The sequence below is a fragment of the Mustela nivalis genome (assembly GCF_964662115.1).
Source record: "Mustela nivalis genome assembly, chromosome: 2".
NCBI classification, from domain to species: Eukaryota; Metazoa; Chordata; class Mammalia; order Carnivora; family Mustelidae; genus Mustela; species Mustela nivalis.
Window position 1 is genome coordinate 41,403,597 of NC_139021.1, and position 25,308 is coordinate 41,428,904.

Below are 25,308 nucleotides of genomic sequence, written 5' to 3' on the forward strand. Positions count from 1 at the left end.
GACTGGTTTGTAAACTAAATTTTTTTTTAATGCCCTGCTCAGCTAACAGCTGTTTTTCCCTGCTGCGTCTCTTCTGCCCCTCAGTAACTGACAACAAGAGCAGCTGCAAAAGAAACAGCTAATGTGAAAACAGGATCAGAATGAGGATCGGTCCCCAGCAAGGAGCAGGCCTTGCCCAAATAAGATGAAGACATTGGCTTTAGCCTTGTCTTCTGAGCTTGTTGTCTCCTCCACCTTCTAAGTAACAATGCTTTCAAACTCTACGTGACAATGACTTTGAGAGAGACTCCAGAAAATGAGAAATGTTCATTGTGTGGAACCAAATTTAGCTACCTAAAACTAAAAACAAAATCTTGCTCTGGTTGCTACGAAGGGGAAGCCAAAAATAGGAATTAGATACAAGCAAGCACTTGGGTTGTTGTTTTTTTTTTTTCTTGCTTTAAAATTGTACTTTTGACTCTCAGAAATCCTTTCTTTACGATCAGTTCTGTGAAACAGCTGCTCCCAGGACCTCTGTAAATGAGGTTGCTCCTACCACAGGACCTTTGCAGAAGTTGTTCCTTCTGTGTAGAAATCTTCACCCTTGTTCCCACCCCATCATCCTGGCTGACTTCTGCTCATCTTTTATGTCTTGGCTGAATTGTCCTTTCCACCGGCCTTTCCAGACTACTCAAACTATTTCAGGTTTTATGTTCCTATACCCTGTAGATTTTCTTTTTAGTGCTTGTGACAGACAGAATAAGGGCCCCCTGAAGATGTCTACATCCTAATTCCCAGAACTTGTAAATACATTACCTTACATGGTAAGGAGAATTTAGAAGATTAAGTTAAGGATTTTGAGTTGGGGATTATCTGGGGGGCCCAGCATAATTACAAGAATCCTTACAAATGAAAAGAGAAGGGCAGGTATGTAAAGAAAATGTCCCATAGAGTCCCCATTTGGGGAGATTTGTAAAGGAGGCATTACATACTCTGAATAATGGTTTGATTTTTTTTAAGGATTTTAAAAGGATTTTTTTAAAGGATATTTTAAAGGATTTTAATAAAGGATTTTTCTCTCCAGGAGAAAGATGAAAGTGTATTTCTGTTTTTAGCATTTAGTTCCTAAACCTTAGCTGAAAACCTGAGAGTAGTGCACGATATTATCGGAATCCCCCAACCCCCAACTGGGTCAATAGAAATGAGGAGTGAAGTGGTAGTCTCTGGACTCTGCAGGGCTCGGGATCTGCGGCGCTTCCCGGAGGAAAACCTGGGAAGGCTTAGGGTGCGCTCTACTGCCATCTGCTGTCCCCCTTCCGCTTCACACACACAGCAGAGATGTTTTCATGGTTGAAGATAAAAAGAAATCCAGTGGAAAGTTACAGACTGATCGCCTCCACTTAGTGTAATAAACGTAGCTCTGGAAAGTTCGTTTGCTCCATATCCTCAGCAGCCATGTTGGGTTTCTTAATGGTAGCCATTTTGGCGGTTCTGTGGTGAGAACTCCCTCATGGATTTTACTTTGTATTCTTAGGATGAGGAAGATGGAGCACTTTTTAAATACTGATTTTTATTAAATACAAGAACAAATGTCCCTTTTGGCCCGTTTGAGGATCAGATATGTAGCGCTGGTGCTGTTAGTGGCAACTTTATCCAACCGAGATGGCCAGCCACCCGAAAGAACACTTTCCATGCCTGCATAGTGAACCTTTGGAAATCCTCTTTTGAGAGATGCATACTGCAGTCTTTTGCCCATTTTTCTGTTGGGTTTGTCTGACTTTTCATTACTGATTTGATGAGGTCTTTATTCTGGATGGAAGTGCTTTGTCAGAGAACGCGTTTCTGAATACTTTTCCTATTGAGGTTTGCTTTTTCATTCTTGTCCAACTTACCGACGTTTTCCTTTAAGGTTGGTGTTTTTTCTTGACTTACACCAAAGTTCTAAATCTATTTTCTTGTGTTATCTTCTAGAGGCTTTAGCGTGTAGCCTTTCACATTTATATCTACCATCGACCTGAAATTGGGTTTTGGGTAAGGGCGGCATAGGGATAAGGATTCTATTTTTTCTTGCTGTGATATTCAGTTGACCATTGAAAAACCACGCTGTCCTCACTGCACTGCATATCACAGATCAAGGGACTGTAGATCCGTTTCTAGACTCCGCTCCAGTGCCGTTTGTTTGACCTGGGCAGACCCACAGCCGTGGTCTTTTTTGTACTGATAATAGATGCCAAGTTATTGTTTTAAGCCTACAGACTGCTTTATGTTGGGCAATTTGTCCCCTGCTACTTCTAGCACTCCGAACAATGTGACATTGCCTTCCAGCTGGCCCCAGAGACAAATCTGGGTCTTTCTTTCCGAATTAAATATTAATAGGACTTACTCCTGTGACTTCCACTACGGTAACACTTGTGTAGTACTAGCTATGTGCCCGGCATTCCTTGAAGCATTGTATGCTCATTAACTCGTTCAATCTTCCCCCAAACTCTACGTGGTGGGTACTACTACCCCCTTTTACAGAGGGGGGAGGTTTCGTCACAGAGAGATAAGTAACTTGCTCTGAATCACTAAGCTAGTAAGAGCCAGGAGTTGAATACTCTGAGTCTGGCTCTGGATTTTGTGTTGTTGACCACTACCCTTTAGTGCCTGTCTTATAGGCAATGCTTTTTTTTTTTTTTTTTTTTTGTAAGGAACCAAAACATGCAGCCAGGCAATGGAGGGTGGAAGCACCAGTCTCCTAGTCCATGGACCACCCATTATTCCAGAGTGATTTGACTCTGGCAGATCCCTTCTTGCCCCCTCTGTCCATTCATTCCCTCTTTGGGGTGTTAATGTAGTCAGCTGGTAAACTTCGCTTGGTTAAAGTCTTTATACACTGTGGCTTGATGTAAAAATTTTTAACGATGCAGCTCTTATTTTCCTTTCCAAACTCCTCTCCCTCCAAAACTCCCGAATGTCTTTTATGTGATGGAGACACAGGAGAGGCTCAGGAAAATGAACTTGCTTATACTCAAAGGTCCTAAAAATAAGAGGCATGCCATGCGGGTACTCACATCACCGGGAGCCACATAAGCACCGGTGTTGGTCAGGAGGCAAAACAGGAACAAGGGGACAGTTTAGGTCACAGCTTTTATCAGTTTCTCCATTTCTGCAAGAAGGCAAGGCAGGCCAGGGTAGACAGGATTGCCTAGCCTGAATAATTCCAGGCAGCTCTAAGCTACCATGGACTCTAAGGGGTGGTCCTTGTTTGCCTGGTACCTGGTCCAGTGGTGATTAAGGCAGAGGGATATTGCAGAGGATACTGGGTGTATGGGCCAGATGGAGATACGGATCTGGATGGGTAAGTCTGCATGTCAAAAGCATGCTCCTGGCGAGACCCTTCACTGAAATTTCAATCCCAGCAAAAATGTTTGAGTCTCCCTAGCCAGAAAAAAATTTTAAGGTGTCAAAACATCATAACATACAGCAAATTTTAATATAAAGAACATATGTATACCTGTAGTGCCCAACTGCTATGTGCTTCGTCTCAGAGTACAGACTGTTCTTGCTTTGATTGCCCTTGTCTTCTTTCTTTCTTTAAAGACTTTATTTATTTGACACAGAGAGAGAATGAGATAGCACAAGCAGAGGGAGTGGCAGAAGGAGAGGGAGAAGCAAGTTCCCCACTGATCAGGGAGCCGGATCCATGATCCTGAGGATCATGACCTGCCCGGAAGGCCAATGCTTCATTGACTGAGCCATCAGGTGCCCCTGGCCTTGCCTCCTTTAGATCAAATACTATTTTTCTCAGGTAGAAGTCCTAATGATCACAGATGCACAGTTCAGAGCTTCCCCATCACACCTTGGTGGCTGTAGCACTTTTCAGATCGCTAGAATCACTGGTTAATCCACCTGTTTTCTGTACCAATTCTAAGACCCTTCTGAGGGGCTGTCTAGTGGGAAGAGGTAGAAATATCGTTTGAATGAATAAAGGCATGAGTAAATGAAACTCTCCCTTCCAAAGACAATATTCCACTCTCTCCCTTTTTTTCTAATCTGTGTCACAAACCATGTCTATAAGATGGTGTGATGACAGCGCCTTTCCTCAGGTCACCGACAGCTGTGACATCTACCAGGGAGGGCCCCTTCCTGCTAAGGCTGCGGGGCTGAAGTGGAAGTCAGTCTTGGAATTTCTGTTGGTCAGTTATTGAGATCAGTAACCTGGGTCAAACAGTATGAAATTATTTCGTTAGCAAGACTGAAAATATATTTGAAGGCAGATTTTTTTTTTTAAGATTTTATTTATTTATTTGACAGAGAGAGATCACAAGTAGACAGAGGGGCAGGCGGAGAGAGAGGAGGAAGCAGGCTCCCCGCTGAGCAGAGCCCGACGCGGGACTCAATCCCAGAACCCTGAGATCATGACCTGAGCCGAAGGTAGAGGCTTTAACCTACTGAGCCACCCAGGTGCCCCGGAGGAAGATGTTTTAAACTAAAAATTATAAAAATTCTAATGTTCATAGTTCACTCACTGCTGTAAGTTTATCTTCATGAATTAACCCTTACAGTAAGTAGTAAACAGAGGGTATTATTTCCATTGTAGAGATGCAGACAAAAGCTCAAAGATGTCAAATGACTTGTTTTAAGGTCCCAAAGCTAATAAGTGAAAGGGGCAAAATTCTAACTTGAATTCAGGGCTCCCATTATTAAATCTGGAACATTTTCCATTAAGACACATGGCTCCTTGACTTACATTTATTTCCCCTCAGCTTTTGTCAGTATTTGTAGACAACAAAAAGGATCCATATTTCGTATTTCATGCCCACAAGCACTGAGTTAGTGGTTACTGTGAATGCTTCTCAGTCTGTGAACCAACAGAGCTTTCTCTGAAGGGACTGTTAGGACAGCAGTGTGCAAGAAATAGGCAAATATAAACATCTCATAACACAGAGACTGATCTGCAGAATTATGTTAGGGGCCCATGCATTTCTTTTCTTTTCCTTTTTTTTTTTGGAGGTGATTGCCTATGCATTTCTATGGGGGATACACCAGCTTATAATGATGTTCAGACCTAGATGTTCAAACCCTAGAGTTTGCTTCATTACGAAATGATGAGGAGACTTACCAAATGTTTCTAGGTAGTCAGTAAAACTGGAGGTATAAGATGCAAAGTACAGTAAATTGGTGCTACAAAAGATTATGGAACTAACGGAAAAGTAGGCACCTGATTACAGAATTTAAATTGTAGCAATGTGAACAAAGGAATCCACAGTATATGAAAATCTGAACATTTTTATGTATCTAACCAAAATAAAAAATAATATTGTATAAAACTAGTGTAGGATGGTTTTTAAAATGCCTTTTCTCTCTGTGCATTTATTAGGTGAGCCAACTGATCCTAATTTTTGAAATTGCTGTTTTCAAACATTCACACTAATATTGACTTCTCATGTGTGGGATGAGAGTTGAATTTATTTCACACGCTTCTGAGCAAGTGGTTTTAAAAATCCATAGTATTACATTTATTTCTTTTTGCAGCTTTTATAAAGGCAATCCTGTAATTTGATCCTTCAGAAATTGTAGTTTGAAATATTGACTTCTTAGCCCTACTTCTTTCTCCTCGGTCATCCTTACAATTCAAAGAAATGTAAAAGATTCAACTCTGGCAAAGGCTGGGGACATGGACCGCAATGGTGTTGTTCATTCCTAAATGTTAGTTTATGAAATACACATTAATCAAACAGGAGACAGAGACATCAAATGTTTTACTCCATATTTTCAATTCAAAAACAAAAACAATATTTACATAACATTACATTTAAGTATTTACATAGCATTAACAGAAAAGGCAGTAAGAAATGATGGTATGGGTGTTAATTAATGATTATTATACTTGAAATATAAGATGTCTTTCAAGTACATGGTATACAATGAAAATCATATCATGGAAAATTATTAACTACATGGCTCAGAATTTACATTCTGGAACCTAATATATTTTTTTCTTATTTAAAAAAAAAAATACAAGTCTAATGACTTATGAGGCCTAAGTTTGTTTTCAATAAGTCACCCTGTCATTATAACATAATAAATTTATAGTTTATTATTTATAATCTTTAAACATAACTAAAAAGCAAAATTTGGGGAGTGCTCTTAAAATGTTAAGTAATTTAAAATGTATGAAAAATTATATTGGGGAAAATGTCATACACTGTAACTTTTTTTTAAAAATGTAAGTGATATTTAAGGTATACACATGTCTGATGGGAAGGACATATGGACCTAACAGTACAGGTATACAAAGGAATGAATATAGACCATTTCATGAGATACCTATTAATCCAATAGTGAATTAGTCAATTGCCAAACAGGGTAAACAATTAAAATAAAGCAAATTGAGTCAACAATATATAATTTCGAATTTCTAAGTACCTGAAGACATTTTTCAACATTTATTTACCATAACATATGTAAAAATTAGAAAATACTAAACTGAAAACTAGGTTTGAACTTGTAATTAAATAATTTTGTCAATGTGAGAAAATGTAAGCAAATCCCAGTTTATAAAATTATCTAGAGAGACCAACAATGGAGACTATTGTATCATTAAAAAGTGTTCTGCTGACAGCAACACTTAGATTTCTTTTGCCTCATTGTCAGTGTATCTAATTTATGAGTTGGTGAATTAAATACCACCACAAATGAAAAAACAACATTTTTCATTATATCACATTATATATTCACAAAGAAGTTATGTATCCACAAGTTACAAAAATAAATCCTTCTTTAGATCAGAAAACAAATAAAAATAGAAAAATCTGTATGAAAAGTTTTAAAAACTACAGCAAACTAACCTGATCATTATGACTGTTTTTGACACAACTATATTGTCTTTAGGTTATCTATTCAAAAAATTAAATCAAAAATCTTTGATCCACCAATGTTTTGGATGCCAAATTCTTCTGTCCTACTGTATTCCGTATAAATCTAAAAATCTGGAAAATTAAAACAATTCAGAATGAAACATATAGAAAGAAAATTAAATATGCACATCAATTTAAAGATCTAAATTAAACTAGCTAATTCTCTCAACTATTTACTTTCATTTATTAGGCATCTGTATTCCATGGCGATACACAAAATTGTTTCAAGAGTATTTATCATCTTTCCTAGTATTAAAGATTACATATCAAAGATCACAATATCACAAAGATCACAATATCAAAGAAGTACATAGTCCTCTTTAGAATATATCTTGATGAGTTAATAATACAACCTGCTCATGTTCACAGGGATACACCATCAAATATTTTGCAAGGCAACTTACTTCTAGCTCTAAAAGCTATGGAAATATCAAAAGAACTGTTAGGGATAGAATTTGTTTGTAATTTTAGATCTCTGTCAAAGACTAATATATTATATATTACTAACTCATATACTTCCTCAACATGGGGGAATACCTGAGTGATATTAGTAACAACATTTCCAGAACAGATTTGTCATTTTTTAAAAAATCTCCACTTCAGGCTCCATTCCCAACGAGCAGTTGTTTTTTTATCCACACAGATAGAAAATCTGTTGACAGTTCCAGTAAAGGGGCTTCTCTGTGGCTAAGTCCTGAGCTCTCTGGAGCCTGCCTTTTTGTTACCTTAATATCTGGCACAGAGGGTGAAGGGAACTCATATTACTGCTACTTTTTAAAAACATTTCAACTTATTTTAGTTAGTTAACATATATGGTAAAATTGGTTTCAGGTTCTACTTCTGGCATCTGGGAGATCAACGATTTCATTATCTTCCTACTGGATTCCTTTCACATTTGCTCAAATAACTTATGCCCTCCACAATACCCCAGTATGTCAATGACAATGAAGTAGAGTGTAATTGGTTGAAATCTTTCTTCTTTTTTTGGTTGGGATAACTATATTCTAAATCTTAAATTCCTAGTGAAAAGCAGACACTGTTATTCTCTGCTATAAAATAGCTACTTCCAAAGTATTTGTTTTTAAGGAAATCCAGTAAAATTTTTATTTTTTTAAATATTTACTTATTTATTTATTTTAGATTTTATTTATTTGTTGACTTATTTGACAGAGAGAGAGAGCACAAGCAGACAAAGTGGCAGGCAGAGGGAGAAGCAGGCTCCCCACTGAGCAAGGAGCCTGATGTGGGATGTGATCCTAGGACCCTGGGATCATGACTTGAGCCGAAGGTAGTGGCTTAATCGACTGTGCCACCCAGGCGTCCCTCCAGTAAAAATTTTTAAACTTACCTCTTGTTGTAGGTATGTAAGAAAGGCTGCTAGAACAAAATTTTGGCAAGCCAAATCCACAACACAGAAGAACAGCAGATCAAAAATAAGAAGAGTGGCTTCATTTCCATAATATAGAACACTGCTGAAAGAATACCCTTCATCTGTTTTTTGAAAAAAGCATTTTATAAGATATGAATTAGAAACTTTAAAATAGAACAAACTTCTGATAAACTTCCAGTGATAAAATCTGGATATTTAAAAATAGCATAACAGAAATTACTATTTATAATACTTCATGGTTTTCAAAAAAAATAAATGGGGATTAAAATTTGCTAATCTCAAAAGTTAGTCAAGGAACTCTGCTCATAAAAAGTAATTCTAACATTTGTACCAAGGGTTGGTAACTGCTAGTAATGTAAGTATATAGTCAATATCTTTCAAAGACCAGGTAATGAATACCCCTTATTTGTTTATATAACAAAAGGCTGAGGAATCTTACAAAGATTCTCTAAGATAAAGTTAAAAAACAAAAACAAAGAACAAAATGTGCAAGGACTGAAAAGTGCATAGTGAGCTGTAATTGTGTCTTAAATAGTCCTCTAAGGTTAGTTTCATATTTTGTGTTTATTTCCCTTGCCTTAAAGAGACATATCTAGAAAAAACTGATGTTCTGTACAAATGTCTTTGCCTCTCTTTCTTTGACCTCCTGCTTGACAATAGCAACTTTCTTTAGGATGCAGTTCAAACTTCTCCATGTGGCCTCTTCTTGCTTGACTCTACGTCTGGTTAGATTTGTCACTCACTATTCTGTACCTAACCTGTGCCTACACACACTTCCTCCCTAGCATCACCCCACTCCTTCATTCAAGATGACCCCTGGTCTATGCCGTGTATCCCAGGATTGGCACAACACATGATACCCAATGATGCAAGAACAGGTGATATGTAGGCCAGGACAAAGGTTACACCATTTCCATTCTTACCAACCCATATAAAAGATTATTAGTCACATTAAAAGTGACATATATACTACCTTTTTAATGATAAGAAACCAGATTTAGGCACGATTCCTGTCTTAGATATCTATGATTTTTTAAGAACTTGGATAAAATGAAAAACTAAATGTTAAAGATTAATCACAAATGTTATTCTTCCTTAAGTGTTTTATTGGTTTTCCACTGACTGCACATTCCCATAAAATCTGAATTTTATTTTCACTCTTGCCCCTTTTATTTAACATAGTACTAGACGTTCTAGCCGCAGCAACTGGACAAGAGAAAGAAACAAAAGGCATCTAAATTGATAAGGAAGAAGGTAAATGGTCACTATTTGCAGATGGCATGATACCATACTTAGAAAACCCTAAAGATGCTACCAAAAAACTACCAGAAGTAATAATGAATTCAGTAAAGTTTAAGATACAAACTTAATACCCAAATATTAGTAGCATTTCTATACACTAATAATGAAGTAGCAGAAAGAGAAATTAGGACAACACTTTCATTTACAATTATACCCCAAATAATAAAATACCTAGGAATAAATAACCAAGGAAGTTAAAGATCTGTACTTTGAAAACTATAAAACACTGATGAAACAAACTGAAAATGCCACACACAAATGGCAAGATATTTCAAGCTCACGAACTGGGAGAATTAACATTAAAATGTTAATTCATACTCCCCAGAGTAATCTACAGATTTGATGTAATCCCTATCAAAATACTAACAGCATTTTTCACAGAACTGGAAGAAATAATACTAAAATTTGTATGGCAGCACAAATAGCCAAATAAATCTTGAGAAAGATTTAACAAAGCTGGAGGTATCACAATTCCAGATTTTAAGATACGTTATAAAATTGTTTTAACCAAAACAACATGGTACTGGCACAAAAACAGACACATAGATCAACAGAACAGAATAGAAAATATAGAAATAAACCTACACTTACATGGTCAATTAATTTATGACAAAGAAGGCAAGAATATACAATAAGGAAAAGACAATCTAATAAATGGTGCTGGGAAAACTGGACAACTACACGCAAAGAAGGGAACTGGACCCCTTTCTAACACCAAACACAAAAATAAATTCAAAATGTATCAAAGACCTAAATGTGAGACATGAAATCATAAAACTCCTAGACATAAACAGTAATTTCTTTGATATCGATCATAACAACATTTTTTTCTAGGTATGTCTCTTGAAGCAAGGGAAACGAAAACAAATTATTGGGACTACATCAAAATAAAAAGCTTTACACAGTGAAGGAAACCATTGACAAAACCAAAAGGCAATCTACTGAATGGGAGAAGGTATTTGCAAATGATATAACTAAAAAGGGGTTAATTTCCAAAATACATAAAGAACTTACACAACTCAACACCAAAATACAAATGATCCCATTTAAAAATGAGCAGAGGAACTGAGAGACATTTTCCAAAAAAAGGCATACAATGATGGCCAATAGACACATGAAAAGATGCTTATCACTAATCATCAGGAAACTGCAAATCAAAACCACAGTGAAAACCTTATACCTGTCTGAATGGCTAAAATAAAAAAGACAAGCACTAACAAATGTTTATGAGGATGTGGAGTAAAGGGAACCCTGTGCATTGTTGGTGGGAATATAAATTGGTACCGCTACTGTGGAACCATATGGAGGTTCCTCAAAAAATTAAAAATAGAAATACCATAGGATGCAATTAATTCTACTATTGGGCATTTGCCCAAAGAAAACAGAAATACTTAAATTCAAAAAGATACATGTTCCCCTACATTTATTGCAGCATTATTTACAGTAGCCAAGATATCAAAGCAGCCCAAGTATCCATTCATAAATAAATGGATAAAGAAGAGTAATACATATATATTCACATACACACAGTGGAATATTATTCAGCCATAAAAAGGGTGATATCTTGCCATCTGTAATAACATGGATGGATCTTGAGGGTATTATGCTAAGTGAAGTAAGTCCGAAAAAGACAAATACCATATGATTTCACTTACATGTGGAATTAAAAAAAAAGATGAATAAGTAGACAAACCAAAAGCAGAATCAGACCTATAAATACAGAAAACTGATGGTTGGTAGGGTGGGGAGATAGAGGGAAGAACAAATGGGTAAAGAAGAGTGTGAGATACAGGCTTCCAGTTATGGAATGAATAAGTCACAGGAATAAAAGGTACAGCATACGGAATGTAGTCAGTGGTATTGCAAAAGCACTTCATGATCAGATGGTGATCACTTACGGTGAGCAGAGGAGATACAGACTTGTTGAATCACTATGTTATATACTTGAAACTAATGTAACATCATCTGTCAATTATATTCAAATTTTTTAAAAATCTGAATTTTGTGTTTTACTATCTCTTCCATGTCTACGACTAATTTTAAAATTCAGTTTTTTTATTCTCTTGTGGAATAATTATCTTTTATATTTTTGTTTCCTGCTATATGACATAATAAAATGAAACACAGAAAACTACTATAATACCAAGAAGTTAACCAGTTCCTTAAGTTTCCTTTGTTTTTATAGAAAATTAAAAGAAAATAACCATAAGTACTTTTTTTTTTCAAAGTTTGAAAATAGGAATCAAGTGCAGCAAAGGCATTTGAAGGATACCATTGTAAAAAATGCTTTTTTCCATTGGTTCCATGAATTCCATTCCAAGAATTCTTTCAAGAAGCAATTTATCTTTTATAAAGTAGTCCATTTCCTTATGAACCTAATATAAAAAGACAAGAGTCATTTCAAAAATAGCAGTGAAATGTTTCCCATTTAATGTAAAATCAGAAAGGGAGAAAATGAAAAGTGAATAACACATGAAGAAAATCTTTTCTTTAAAAAAGACGGATTTTGCAGGGGGGTGCCTGGGTGGCTCATTCGGTTAAGCATCTGCCTTTGGCTTAGGTCATGATGTCCTGATATCCAGCCTGCATTGGGCTCCCTGCTCAGTGGGGAGCCTGCTTCTCCGTCTGCCTGCCCACTTCCCCTGCTCGTTCACTCTGATCTCTCTGACAAATAAATAAATAAAATCTTTAAAAAAAAAAAAAGCCTGATTTTACTACAGTGGGCTTTACAACAAAATTTTCTTTAGAAATGTTAAAAAATTTTCTTTATTGGAGAGCAAGTGAGCACACGCACAAGCAAGGGGACTGGCAGGCAGAGGGAGCAGCGGATTCCCTGCCGAGCAAGGATCATGACCCAAGCCAAAAGCAGACACTTAACCGACTGAGCCACCAGACGTCCCAAGAAATGTTTTAAGTTTTAAAGGTCAAGGGCTAAATATACTTAAAATTAATTTATAACAAGCTTTTCAGGAGTATAACCATAGCATAGCATATTTCTATATTTAATAAATATAATAATATTTTAGTAATTAGCTAACAAAATTCCAGCAGACATACTTTAAGGGAATCATCATTTTGCTAACAGATACATAAAATGTCACTTTATTTTTATATAACCTCACTCTATTCTTAAGCCACAGTATTAATTTTGCTAGGTAAAAAAAAGAAGGTCTCTAAGTCCACTGACTTAGTTAACTAAAGAAATAACTGGAATTACTGGTTAACTTTTTAAAAATTGTATTTTGCTTCTAGTTGAAATATAAACACTGACATACATACATGATCGATGAAAGAGCCAAGAAATTTATTCATAGTATGATATGCTTTTATACTCTGCTCAAAAGTACTTGCTGATGAACTCAATAGTCTGGCTGGGCCATTTTTCTAATGTGGAAAAGAGATAAGAATAAATGCAACATGTCTTACATTCTTAGTTTTTAAGTAACATGCAATACTGGCAAAATAGACCCGAATTGTACTTTATACAAACCCTTGTGAGTGTCTCATGAATTCTGTCATAGTGTTGTCTCATCTGGCTAGAAATTGCAATCTGAAAAGTCTGACCATCTGTGTTGGGTACCAAACCTCTCTGGCTACACAAATTTTCCTGAAAAGTTAAAAAAATTAAAATAAAGATCATGGAAGTTTTGCCTATTTCAAAAAGAAAATACAACATTTTTCTTTTAGTTAGTATCACAAGATACTGAAACTATATTTGAGACAGAGCTTCTGACATTATCCAACGTTCTCACTCTTCTCTGGGTTTTACTCATTTCTGTGTTGTCCTATGCTGTTCGGGTCTCTATATCATCTCCTTTTACCCTACTTTAAAAAAAGAACCCATACTAAATTCATTGTATATTGATATTCATAGCTTTCTTTATGATTAACTCTATTGCTCTTTAATGCATGCCAAAAAGTCTAGTCTTAGATTAACTATTTTTATAATTATAGTCTTTTGTTTTCTAAAAACCTAAAGAACACTTCCTTAATTAAATGCAAAAAAAGGTAATGTGATACATGACCAAACAGTTAATGTCAGGGACCAGATCTCCAGTTCAGGTTTCCCTGACACAACTTGAATCCTGACAACCACAAACATGTAAAATTTTGTCTTACCCCACCCCCTACCTACTTCCGATCTATGCTTCAGGGTCAGCTCCAGTCCTGTCTCCCTTCTCTTGCTTTATTTGCCTACTCCAGAGCTTAATAATCTCTTTGTCCAAATTTAATCTGCAAACACAATATAACACTTGGTTTTCTACAGACTGAAGTCTACATGTATTGAATTTCTCTATTAAAAAAATAATAAAATCTTTCTTTTTTCCTGATTAAAAAAGCACATGTTATTGCAGAGAATTTATAAAATATGGAGAGGTACAAAAAAGAAAGAAAAGAAAAATCACCTATGAATTTCAACACACAGAGATACAAATATTTTAAGGTATTTTATTTCCAGTCCTTCGTCCAGGCATATAGATATAAATGGCATAAAACTGGAATCACACTAATTTCTTTTTTCTTTTTTATTTTTTGAAGATTTTATTTATTTACTTGAGAGAGAGAAAGAGAGTGAGAGAGAAAGCTGAGAGGGTAGGGGGTCAGAGGGAGAAGCAGACTCCCCGCTGAGCAGGGAGCCTGATGCAGGACTCGATCCTGGGACTCCAGGTTCATGACCTGAGCCACCCACGCACCCTCTTTTTCACCCAACATTATATCAGAGCAACTCTCTATGTCATTAAGTATTCTATAAAATACGATTTTTATGTCTACTTAAGAATTTCAGTGTATGAAAACCCACTGCTTTAATACTCTTTTTGCCCTTATAAATAACCCCTGTGATGAAGATCCTGAGCCTAATTAGCTATTCATATTGCTAATTATTGCCTTGAGTTAGATTCACAGAATTAGTGAGTCCAAGAAAATGAATTCTTTAAGAACTCTTGGTATATATATTTCTAAATGCTTTCCAGAAGATTTGTAAAAATTATCCTGAGACCAGTAGTTTTATGGGTGCCCATTTCACCATGTCCTTGGAACTATTAAGTATTAGCTTTTTAAAAAAAAAATCTTGGCTAATTTGAAGAGGGCAAAAACATTATTTTTATATATATTTATTATGAGCTATACATTTTAAGGGGTTTATTAGTCTCTTCCATTTCTTATTTATGTACTTAATAATTGTCTTTTTTCCACTGAGGTTTTAAGTGTCTGCTTAATGATTTATATGACTTTCAATATTGTTATCAATATCTTTATCATATTTATTATGGGAATTTTAGTCAAATTCTCCTTTATTTATATGATTGTTGGCTATGTAAATGTTCTCCATTAATAAAGTAAAATAAATTAATATTCCCTTTATGATGCTTTCTATTCTTTATGCTTAAAAATTCATCTCCCAATCTCAAATATTCTTTTTTTACATTTAACCTTTCAAACCAGGTATAATTTCTAACAGTTAACCAACCTGTTCATATATTAAATAAATCGTTTTTCTCTGAAATGCTATTATCATATATTAAATTCTTACAAGTCACAGGTATGGTCCTTTAGTCATAAATTCTCTTGATTTTTCCTCTCAAGTGTTTATTTTTCTTTTTAAACTTTATTATGGGTGTTTTCTAATGTACACAGTACAGAAAACAGTAAACCATCCATCACCCAATGCCAAATCTGTGAATCTGTATCTCTAACAAATAAGGTCTTAAAAAACAAAACAAAACCACCATGCCATTTTCACACATTATTAATTCACACAAAATTAATCATTCCTTAATATAATATTTAGCTCTTAAACCTTCCATATTATTCCCAAGGATTTTTAAAAATTTTTGGTTTGAATCAGGATCCAAAGTCTATACACTGTACTTGATTGTTTTGTTTCTAAATCTCTCTCACCATCTGACAGTTCCTCCTCCACCACCAACACTCACCCCTCCTCTTTATGTGCCTTGGATTTGCTGAAGACACTGGGTCATCTGTCCTGCGAGACATTCTGCATTCTGGGGATGACTGATTGCTTCCTATGACATTATTTCATTGATCCCTCTATCTCCTCTACTTCCTGTAAGTTGGTGGTTAGATCTAGAGGCTTGATTACATTCAGGTTCCACTTTCTCAGACAAGAATATTCCATAAGTAATGTTACGTACTTCCTACTGCATCATAACTGAACGTGATTAATGTTGGTTTTCCCAATTTCCCCTTGTAGTAAGACTGAGCCAGTGTGCTGATTATGTCAACCTGATAGCTCATTATAAAGCTCCCTGTCAATCTCTTCTCAGTTGAAAACTAGAAGATGTTAAATATATTCATACCGCTTCTCTTTTAAGGTTCATATTCATTTCTTCCATATTAGTATCTGCATGCCCATGCACTGATCTACCATGAATGTAATATCCAAAGCATCTGTGGGATAACAGAAACACTGAGATCTATAAAAAGAGAAAAAAAAGAATAATTAGTAACTCACATAGAAAACAATGAAAATTAAGTTTTTCTTAAAATTGCTTCCTTTCTCTGAAAATAAAGAGGGTTGAATTCCTGGAAAATATATAAATAGGACAATAAAGGAGAAAGGATAATATTATTTTTAAAAAGTAGACAGAAAAGAGATGGAAGATATTTTCTAAGAAAGGAAGAAATAGGATTGATGTATGAAAACTATTTTTCAGGGACTCTGCTGAGTGAATTTATTTGTTGGATAAAGAATTCATAATTAAGAAATTACAAATGAAGAAGAAACTAAAGCAGTAAACATTAACTTGTAGCTCATTATAACTATCTCTGGAATTAACAATCAGTGGGAAATTGGACTAAAAAATTCAATCATACCAAATCACTTTTAAAGCCTCTCTTAATGTACTGATGACCTTTAAAAAGGGAAAAATAACAGTTGTAAGATAAAGTCAGAAAGTACTTACATTGCTCATACAGCATAAATCCACAAACTGTCGAATTTTATCTTCTATGAATCTCTCATAAAAGACAACAAAGAACATGATCTGAAACATAAAGCCAAGTTCATGCTTATTAGCTTTTAAAATTTAATTTTCTTTTATAGCCACAGTGTAGTATCTTAAGAAAAAAGAAAGTCCACCGAGGAACACAGAGGCCTCAAAATGGTCCCTGTGGGATAAAATCCTATTTATTATCTCTGATTCCTCTGTCAAAGAAATAAGGTTTTGGAATTGTGTTAAGATTTATTGAGGGAGCCTATTTTGAATTTTAAAAACTTTCCTGTATCAATAAAACACAACAGGACAAACGGGGTGGGGGGGAGAGGCTTTAAAAAACTTAGCATAAACCAATGTATTAATAGCCAGATTTACATCTGGTTCTGTACTCCTACCCATCTCCTAAATTCCAAAGCCATTAGAAAACTCGCTGCTTTCAAATTAATCTTCCCTGACAGAGTAGCACATAAAAAGCATACATCAAAAATTCTATTTCAACTGCAGATAATACATTAAAGATTCAAATGGAATGGTTTCAAGTGTTCTTAGCTTTTACAATACCGGAAAAGGAAATTATTTTATAACTCAAAAGAGAAAAGTTTACATCCTAGACCTAATTAGATATATTTCAGAGAAAGATAATATTTCCTAAACACCCAGTTGAAAGGTGTCCCCCATTCTTAACTCCCATCTGCCTCACCTCCATTTACTCCGTATCTCATCTCCCTACATGTCCTTTACAGCACTTGACACAATCTGTAGCTTGTTCTTGTTAACCATATCCTTGAGATCAGCACGGTGCCTAGAACACAAAATGGGGCACCTGGGTGGCTTAGTGGGTTAAGCCTCTGCCTTCGGCTCAGGTTGTGATCCCAGGGTCCTGGGATGGAGCCTCACATCGGGCTCTCTGCTCAGCAGGGAACCTGCTTCCCCCCACTCTCTGCCTGCCTCTCTGCCTACTTGTGACCTCTCTGTCAAATAAATAAATAAATAAATAAATAAATAAATAAATAAAATTTTAGAACACAAAACGGACTCAGATATGTGAATGAGTAAATAAATGAATCTAAAGCAGTTGATTACTGAACACACTTCCCCAACATTCTGTATACGTCTCATTTTAAATCCCTTTAAAGGCCCTGAAAAACAGCAACTTAAACAAAATTTAAAAACTAAGGGATACCACTTAAAAGTTGAAGAAGCTGGGTTTAGGCAAAGAACAGGAATAAACAATAAAGACTAATATTATGAGAATCAAGAAGATTTTTTTGATTGAAAAATCAAGAATCTTTGTTTTAAGATTTTATTTATTTATTTATTTACTTACTTACTTACTTATCTACTTATGAGAGAGAGAAAGAGAGAGCACACCTGCACACATGTATGCAAAATACTACCAGGATACTAGCAAGGTGAGAAACAAAGAATGAGGTGAGATGGTGGTGCCCGAGATGACTAGTTCCTGCCCCAACAATCCTTTCCTCTTTCTCCTTGGTGACAGACCCCTCCTTGGAGTGGGCACACTGCTGCCCAGCTAAGAGACCCCAATTCAGGGAATCATGCCACGTGCTGAAGTTCTAGACAACGAGATGACACATTGTCACGGCACTTTCGAAAAAGCTCCCAAAGACAAGAGAGGGTGAACCATTCTCCCCAACTCCCTCCTTCAACTCCAACAGCCTTCATGGACCACAAGGGGACCTGAGAGATGGACGTCCTAAGTGGCAGAGCTTCTGAGTCCTGGCAGCAATACGTAGCCACCCTGCCACTGCACATTTCCACTCTCCTTTCTCATGGGAGGTAACAATTATTTTAGTTGCAGCCACTGCTATCTTGGGGTTTGTTTTTGTTGTACTCAACCAAATATGAAAAGCTTCAGATGCATTCCTTTAAATTCTCTACATCCAATATACTCAGAAAAATGTATACTGGTATATCTTTAAAATGAATTATTTTCTCACTATCATACTGATGATAAACATCAAACCCCATACTCTTCTGATCCTAATCTCAATTCAAATTCTAATGTTTGGCTTTCTTTTCTGATTACTAAACTATCCCACACTGGATCTATCCCTGCAGTTTCCATTTTAAACAAGTCTTACCAATTTAAAATAAACATAAATTTTAAAAGTCTATTCTCAAGTTACAGAATGCCAACTGGAAGCAATTCTGTAGGAATTTTTGGATTTAAATCTCACCATATTTAAAAATGGGCTGTTTTTGGCAGAAATTTGTTTGCAGGTTAGAGGTAGTTTAACCCAATCTTTCCAGAGGTCCCATGTTCATTTGCTGACTTAAAAGGTCAAGGAATTTTTAATCAAACAGAAAGGCTCTTTCCATTCATGAGAGTGTCTGGTAGCAAGAGAAAGAAGTATAGATATTAGAGTTAAGTTCTTTAGCTAATGCTTTTCTTCCATTTCCTCTCTCTTTTCTTTAAGATCTAAGAAGATAGGGAAGCAAACATAGAAAAGATCCTTTGTGGGGCGCCTCAGTGGCTCAGTCAGTTAGGGGTCTGACACTTCATTTTGGCTCAGGTCATGTTCTCAGGGTTGTGAGATTGAGCCCCATATAGGGCCCTGCATTGGGATCTATGCTGGGTATGGAGCCTGCTTGGGGTTCTCTCTCTCCCTCTCCCCCTCCCCCTGCTTGCCCTGTGCACACAAAAACACACACACAGATACACACAGACAGACACACACACACACACACACACACACACACACACACACTCTCTCTCTCTCTCAAACAAATAAACCTTAAAAAAAAAAAAAAAAAAAAAAGGAAACAATCCCCTGCCCTGTCCTTCATAGGACCTGAATCTGAGAAGATCTATTTTAAGTTTCAATTTCCTCAACAAATATTTCACAAGGAGTGCCAGCAATCTGAGTGAAATTTAATGATATATAAATAAATGTAGACAGTAAGTTGTATTTAAAAAAAAAAAAAAGAAAGAAAGAAAATATTAAGTGTAGCTTAGCAATCCCTATAGTTTATATAAACTAGGCTATGGAGTCCATCCTCTGACTAGAAAGCTGCAGGCTCTCAAAGACCCTTCAGAACTCACTATGGATAAGAAAGTGAATGAACTCTGAGATCCGACTGCCGGGGTTCAAATTCTGGTTCTGCCAATCTCTCACTGCATGACTTTAGCCAATTATTTTGCATTTCTGTGTTCCAGTGTCCTCATCTATAAAATGAGGATACTAACTAAGCCTATCTACGAGGGCTACTGTAAAGATTAAGCTAGTATGTGCCATGCAATTGATTAACACAGTGCCTGGCTTATAACACTAGGTAAGAATTAGCTATTAGCTATTATTGTTGTTCTCACCATTATCTTCTTTCTGCTGTAGAAACCAGGGTGTGATCAACAGCTGAAGATAATTAGTATGTAAACAGCTATAAATATAGAAAGGCAATGTTGCTGAAAAGTATAATCTGTTGTTACCTGTATAATTCCAATGACGAGCCAAAGAACAGTAGACACTGCATATCTCAAAATGCGGCTGTAAGGAGCTATGTAGCTAGGCGGGCTTCTAGAAAGACTAGAGGATGAGTCCATTAATGCTAAGTTCTTGAATCCAACAACCTGGAGTAAAAAGGCAAAATTTAAATAGATATAAATAAAGAAAATAGCTCTACTCTGAAAATGAGACATTCCTCCCTATATCTTACCTTAAAAACTAAAATATTTATGTAAGTTTATATAAATACTAGAAAATCTAGGTAAAAATAATTATGTAGTACTTTTAGTTACAAAGAAAAAAAATTAGCTCATTTGGAATTCTCTTCAATAAGACTAAAGGCCAAATATAACCTTATTATTATATACACTGAAAAAACTTAAAAATTTGTCAAAAGGATAAAACTTTATTCAGTAAACTACCAATGAACAACCAGCATTTCACACACTTTTAACATATACCAGACACTATGTAAGATACTTTTTTATACTTTAAAAAAGTATTTTCCAAAATGTGTTTTAAGGAAGGTACCTTCTTTGATAAAAGGAAACCATGGTTAAGTAAGTGTGGTCTGTACATTATACTCATGTCCATGCCTTCCACTCCCTCAGAATAAAGGCTCTGGAAAGTTTTACAGTGAAGAAATTGACATGATTTTATTTAATCCAATGTTTCCCAAATGTGCTTAACAAAAAAAAAAATTCTTTTTCATGTAACACCTTTTAAGCTCTATAAAACACTTAACAAACAATACTATCAATGACTTTTTGAAAAATTGTTCATATGCCTTAGAGACGCATATTCTTCTATCGGCTTTAAAAAAGGAAAGCAAAGAAAAGGAGGGAGAAAGAAGAAAAGAAGGAAAACAGAAGACAGACATAAGAGTTAACAATTCATATCTAACTTTATGTAAGCAGCGAATTCCTAGGAAAAGTTATTACCCACAGAAACGGTTTTCATAGTTCAGTCTCATATTCAGTGGAGAAGACTTCCTTTAATAATCCCAGTCAGATCTGTGAGATAACCGTGAAGGTATCATAAGCGTGTACCCATTCTCTGTGCATATGTCAGCTCCAGCTCTTAGCACTGAACATAGTCCATGGTAGGCGTTCAGTGATACTTTGTTGAAAAATTTCACCAATAATAGTTGTTCTAATGCAGAATTCTAATTCTAATAAGAATGTAAATTAGAGGGTGCCTGGGTGGCTCAGTGGGTTAAGCCGCTGCCTTCGGCTCAGGTCATGATCTCAGGGTCCTGGGATCGAGTCCCGCATCGGGCTCTCTGCTCAGCGGAGAGCCTGCTTCCCTTCCTCTCTCTCTGCCTGCCCTCTGCCCACTTGTGATCTCTCTCTGTCAAATAAATAAATAAAATCTTAAAAAAAAAAGGGGGGGGGATGTAAATTAGAGAGGGAGGAAGTTTTTTCCAAAACATAGGTAACTAGGCTTACTTTAGAGCTACTGAATCAAACATAATCTCTAGTTGTAAGGCCAGGCACAGTAGTTTATAAAAGTTTCCCAAGGGACTGTGATACAAACCAGTCGTTTAAAAGCTGTTCCTGGGGCACCTGGGTGGCTCAGTGGGTTAAAGCCTCTGCCTTGGGCCCAGGTCATGGTCTCAGGGGCCTGGGATCGAGCCCCGCATCGGGCTCTCTGCTCAGCAGGAAGCCTGCCTCCCCGCTCTCTCTGCCTGCCTCTCTGCCTACTTGTACTCTCTGTCTGTCAAATAAATAAATAAAATCTAAAAAAAAAATAATAATAAGGAAGAAAGAAAGAAAAAAAAAAAAAAGAAAAAAAGCTGTTCCTTACCCAAAACAGTCAAACTGAAAGAGACAGAGTAGAATGGTGGTAACTGCCAGGGGCCAGGAAGGGGGAATAGGAAGTTGTTGTTTAATGGGTACAGAGTTTCAGTTGTGCAAGATGAAAAGAGATTTAGGAGTTGGTGGACAATAATGTGAATGTACCTAACAGGATTGAACTGCATACTTAAGAATGGTTAAGATGGTAAATTTCATATTATGTGTATTTTAACGCAATTTTTAAAAGGCACTCTTTGAAACTCTTTAGAAAACTCTTCCACTTATGTGAAAACGTAGCTGGAATTACACAAAATTAGTATTTATGAGGTACACAGAAGTTTCACACAATTACAAAAGTTTATACCTCCAAAAAAAAGAGGACAGTAAGTATTTGAAAGAGTGGATTAATTTTTCTCACAGTCTGAATTTCATTCCACTCATTTGCTACAAAATATGTTCTCCATATGCTCACAGGAACCGTGGCACTCCGAACACCACCCTCACCTGGTCAGAGAGATAAAATAAGTAAAAGGTTTTCATCTTTGTTCTGAAAAAGTAGCCAAAGAATTGTGGTATAATGGTTACTTCAGTTACCTTCAACAGCTTTAAGAACCTTTCCTTTAGGTCGCTCCCAATCAATAAAGAATATATCTATGGTAATCTGGGATATGAACTTATGCAAAAATTGCAGAGCCTGCAAATGACAAAAAAGCATTTCTTATGAAAATAATGATTTTTTTTAAAGAAACAAATATCCTGTAATCACAAGAATATACAATTTTCACAAATGACAAAGTTATAATATCATTAGGGGATCACTAGAAGCTCATCAAATAACACGGAATCACCAAATTCACAAAATTTTCATACACATTAATTTGTCTTCCCTTCTTCTGTCTTTCTTTAAAATAGGGATATGAAAAAAATAAAAATCCTATCTCTTCTTCATACAAGGGCCATGCTTAATTAACGCTTTCCCAAGGTTTCCAAAAGCATACTTTATTTTCTAGTCCATCTGATTTCTTTATAAGTAAAAGTACTTTTCAGCTATAATTTGCTGTCCTAATTAAAGCTTTAAGATGCCTTCTCTATCTTTTTTTTCTATTCCTGGTATTGAGATACTTAATTTTTAAAAATGTGTTGTTGAAACACATCTTTTTCATTTAACAGAAGTAAGTACGTTTAATCTAGGGTGTTCTTTCTAGTAGATGCATTATTCATCAAAGGATGAAAGGATAAGGATAGGATGACTCCGCTCTTCGAGGAGCTCACAGATCAATGGGAAAAGCAGACACTGAATAATCACAGGACCATGGGATGGGATATACCAGGGGCATGTTAAGGAGCTTCACATACATTGACAGAACAATGAAATAGGGAGAGGGAATGCCATGGGAAGAGGAGAAAAGGAATATGGAGGAAGAGAAAACAAATTCTAAGACCAATTCATCATGTTATTCAGGGTGGTACCTTTTACAGTCCACTAAAGAGATAAAATTCATGCCCAAAGGTATTTTATCCCATTATGAATGCATTATCAGACTTTAAAAAAGAGAGTCATAAAATGAATTATCACTTTATCAAATTAGCTCTAACTTGTATTAATCCAAAAATACTTACTATGGCTTCCTAGGAAAATCACTTAACCTTGATTTTTGGAATGAACTATCATAAATAAAAGTAGACATCCTTGGTAAAATAAAATAATTCATGCTTCCTTTAAAAATCAAACTAAATTTTGTACCCAAGACTTTGAAAGCATTTTTATTTTAAAGACTTATAACTTTATTAGCAGGTCTTTTAAATTCAGGAACCTGTCCTTTGAAACTTACCTTCAGAGCAAAAGCACATCCCACATAAGTAATAAGACGTTCTTCTTGAGAGGGCACTGGTAGCAGAACAGAGATTGATTTCTGTGCCTATGATAAAAATTACACTGTCAAATAGGACCACACAAGGTTTTTAATAAACATAATTTATAAACCAAAGAAGCATAAAAAAGGAAGGTGGTGATATTCAATAAATATCACATTCAAGAAATGGTGGTTTAGCACTTGCCACAATACTCATCAGAAATACCCCCAAATAAAAATAGATCCATTATATGGACAGCTTACCAGTTATTCAGGTATTAATATTTAAGTTAAATTCAGGAACTCACTTACTTTAAAGAAAATAAGCCAATAAAGACCTGTTCCCACAGTGATGATAAAGAAAACATTGGCCAGATCACCAGCATAGTACACCAAGAATTTCATAACTGTCTGCAATTTAAGAAGAGAATTATAATTGTTAGAGACTCAATCTATTTATACTGTCACTCTCCGTAATATATTCTCTGCCCAGTTTCTTAAGCTTGAAGACTTGTTTGATGTATCCATGATCACTCAGTTATAACGCCCAACTGTGGCCACCTCCTGGATTCCTTTGGATTTGTACCTTTCAGTCTATTCACAAAAGCACCTGTCTTATCCAACCCTTCTCATCTTTCACCACCTAAGAAAGTTACATTGCTTACTAATTCTTTCCTAGTTTGGAGTCCTCCACCCCAATCAGCCCTTCATACTACCACCAGAGTTAGTTTTCTAAAATGTAAATTGGACTGTGTCACTACCTTTCCTAAAAATGTACACTGACTCTTCGCTAATAAATTCCAGATCCACAAAGTCCTTTACAAGCTAGACCAAAGTGGACTTTTTAGCCTCATCTGCCATTTCCAACCAATTACTCCATGATTAACTTGCATTTCAAATATTTTGTGAAATGAAATGGTCACTGTTTATTATTTCATCAAATATTCTTTCCTTCTTCTCTATGGCAAACTCACATGAGCTCTGAGAATAGAGACCAGATCTGTCTTTGCTATCACATCCCCCAACACCTGGTAGCATTCTTGGCAATAAGAAAATAGGTCCTCAGTGACTACTTGTGCAATGCACAGATAACCCAACGCAGCCTAAAGTTCACTTCTCTGGAAAGCCTTTCTTTCTATTTTGAACAGTAAACCAAGCCCCACTCCTCTGATTCCTTGGCACACTGACTTTGGTGTCAGGAAGATATTCTAGTACAAGGAAGTCACTATGTTACCTTTCTCAAGTTCTTCATCAGCACAATGGAAATAAATAGCACCTATTACTGAGTTGTAAAAATTAAATGAGTAGAGGGGTGCCTAGGTGGCTCAGTAAGTTAATTGTCCAACTCTTGGTTTTGGTTTTAGTTCAAATCATGATCTCATGGTCGTGAGATCATGCCCTACATCAGGCTCCATGCTCAGAGGGAGTCTGCTTGAAGATTCTCATCCTCTGCCCCTCCCACTGCACTCTTTCTCTCTCTCTCACATAAATAAATCTTAAAAAAAGTATTAAAAATTTTTAAATGAGAGTTTATTTTACTTCTGCCATAATTTCATTCTGTGTAAAACGGAAATGATAATAATAGTATCTAATTTCACAGAGCTATTGTGAGGATTAAACAAATCATAAATAAAACTTTAAAAGGCACTTTGCATATAGC

At 35.8% G+C, this 25,308-nt stretch overlaps 1 protein-coding gene and 1 long non-coding RNA gene across 3 annotated transcripts in view; one reads left to right on the forward strand and one right to left on the reverse strand.

The window, feature by feature from the left end:
• Positions 1–25,308, forward strand: part of LOC309860607 — a 58,185-nt gene that overhangs the window by 8,365 nt on the left and 24,512 nt on the right. The gene's annotated exons all lie outside the window — the stretch shown is intronic.
• TMEM67 (transmembrane protein 67) overlaps positions 5,705–25,308 on the reverse strand; it is a 70,619-nt gene continuing 51,015 nt past the window's right edge. For both annotated transcript variants that reach the window (XM_082722884.1, XM_082722885.1), the window contains 12 exons: positions 23,961–24,059; positions 23,628–23,714; positions 22,390–22,489; positions 22,160–22,299; positions 19,984–20,124; positions 16,500–16,580; positions 15,894–16,010; positions 13,064–13,180; positions 12,853–12,957; positions 11,846–11,948; positions 8,230–8,372; positions 5,705–6,953 (listed from right to left, as the gene is read on the reverse strand). In XM_082722884.1, coding sequence (XP_082579010.1) covers positions 6,873–6,953; positions 8,230–8,372; positions 11,846–11,948; positions 12,853–12,957; positions 13,064–13,180; positions 15,894–16,010; positions 16,500–16,580; positions 19,984–20,124; positions 22,160–22,299; positions 22,390–22,489; positions 23,628–23,714; positions 23,961–24,059 — 1,314 coding nt within the window. In that variant the 3' untranslated portion in view covers positions 5,705–6,872. The remainder of the gene's footprint in view (positions 6,954–8,229; positions 8,373–11,845; positions 11,949–12,852; positions 12,958–13,063; positions 13,181–15,893; positions 16,011–16,499; positions 16,581–19,983; positions 20,125–22,159; positions 22,300–22,389; positions 22,490–23,627; positions 23,715–23,960; positions 24,060–25,308) is intronic.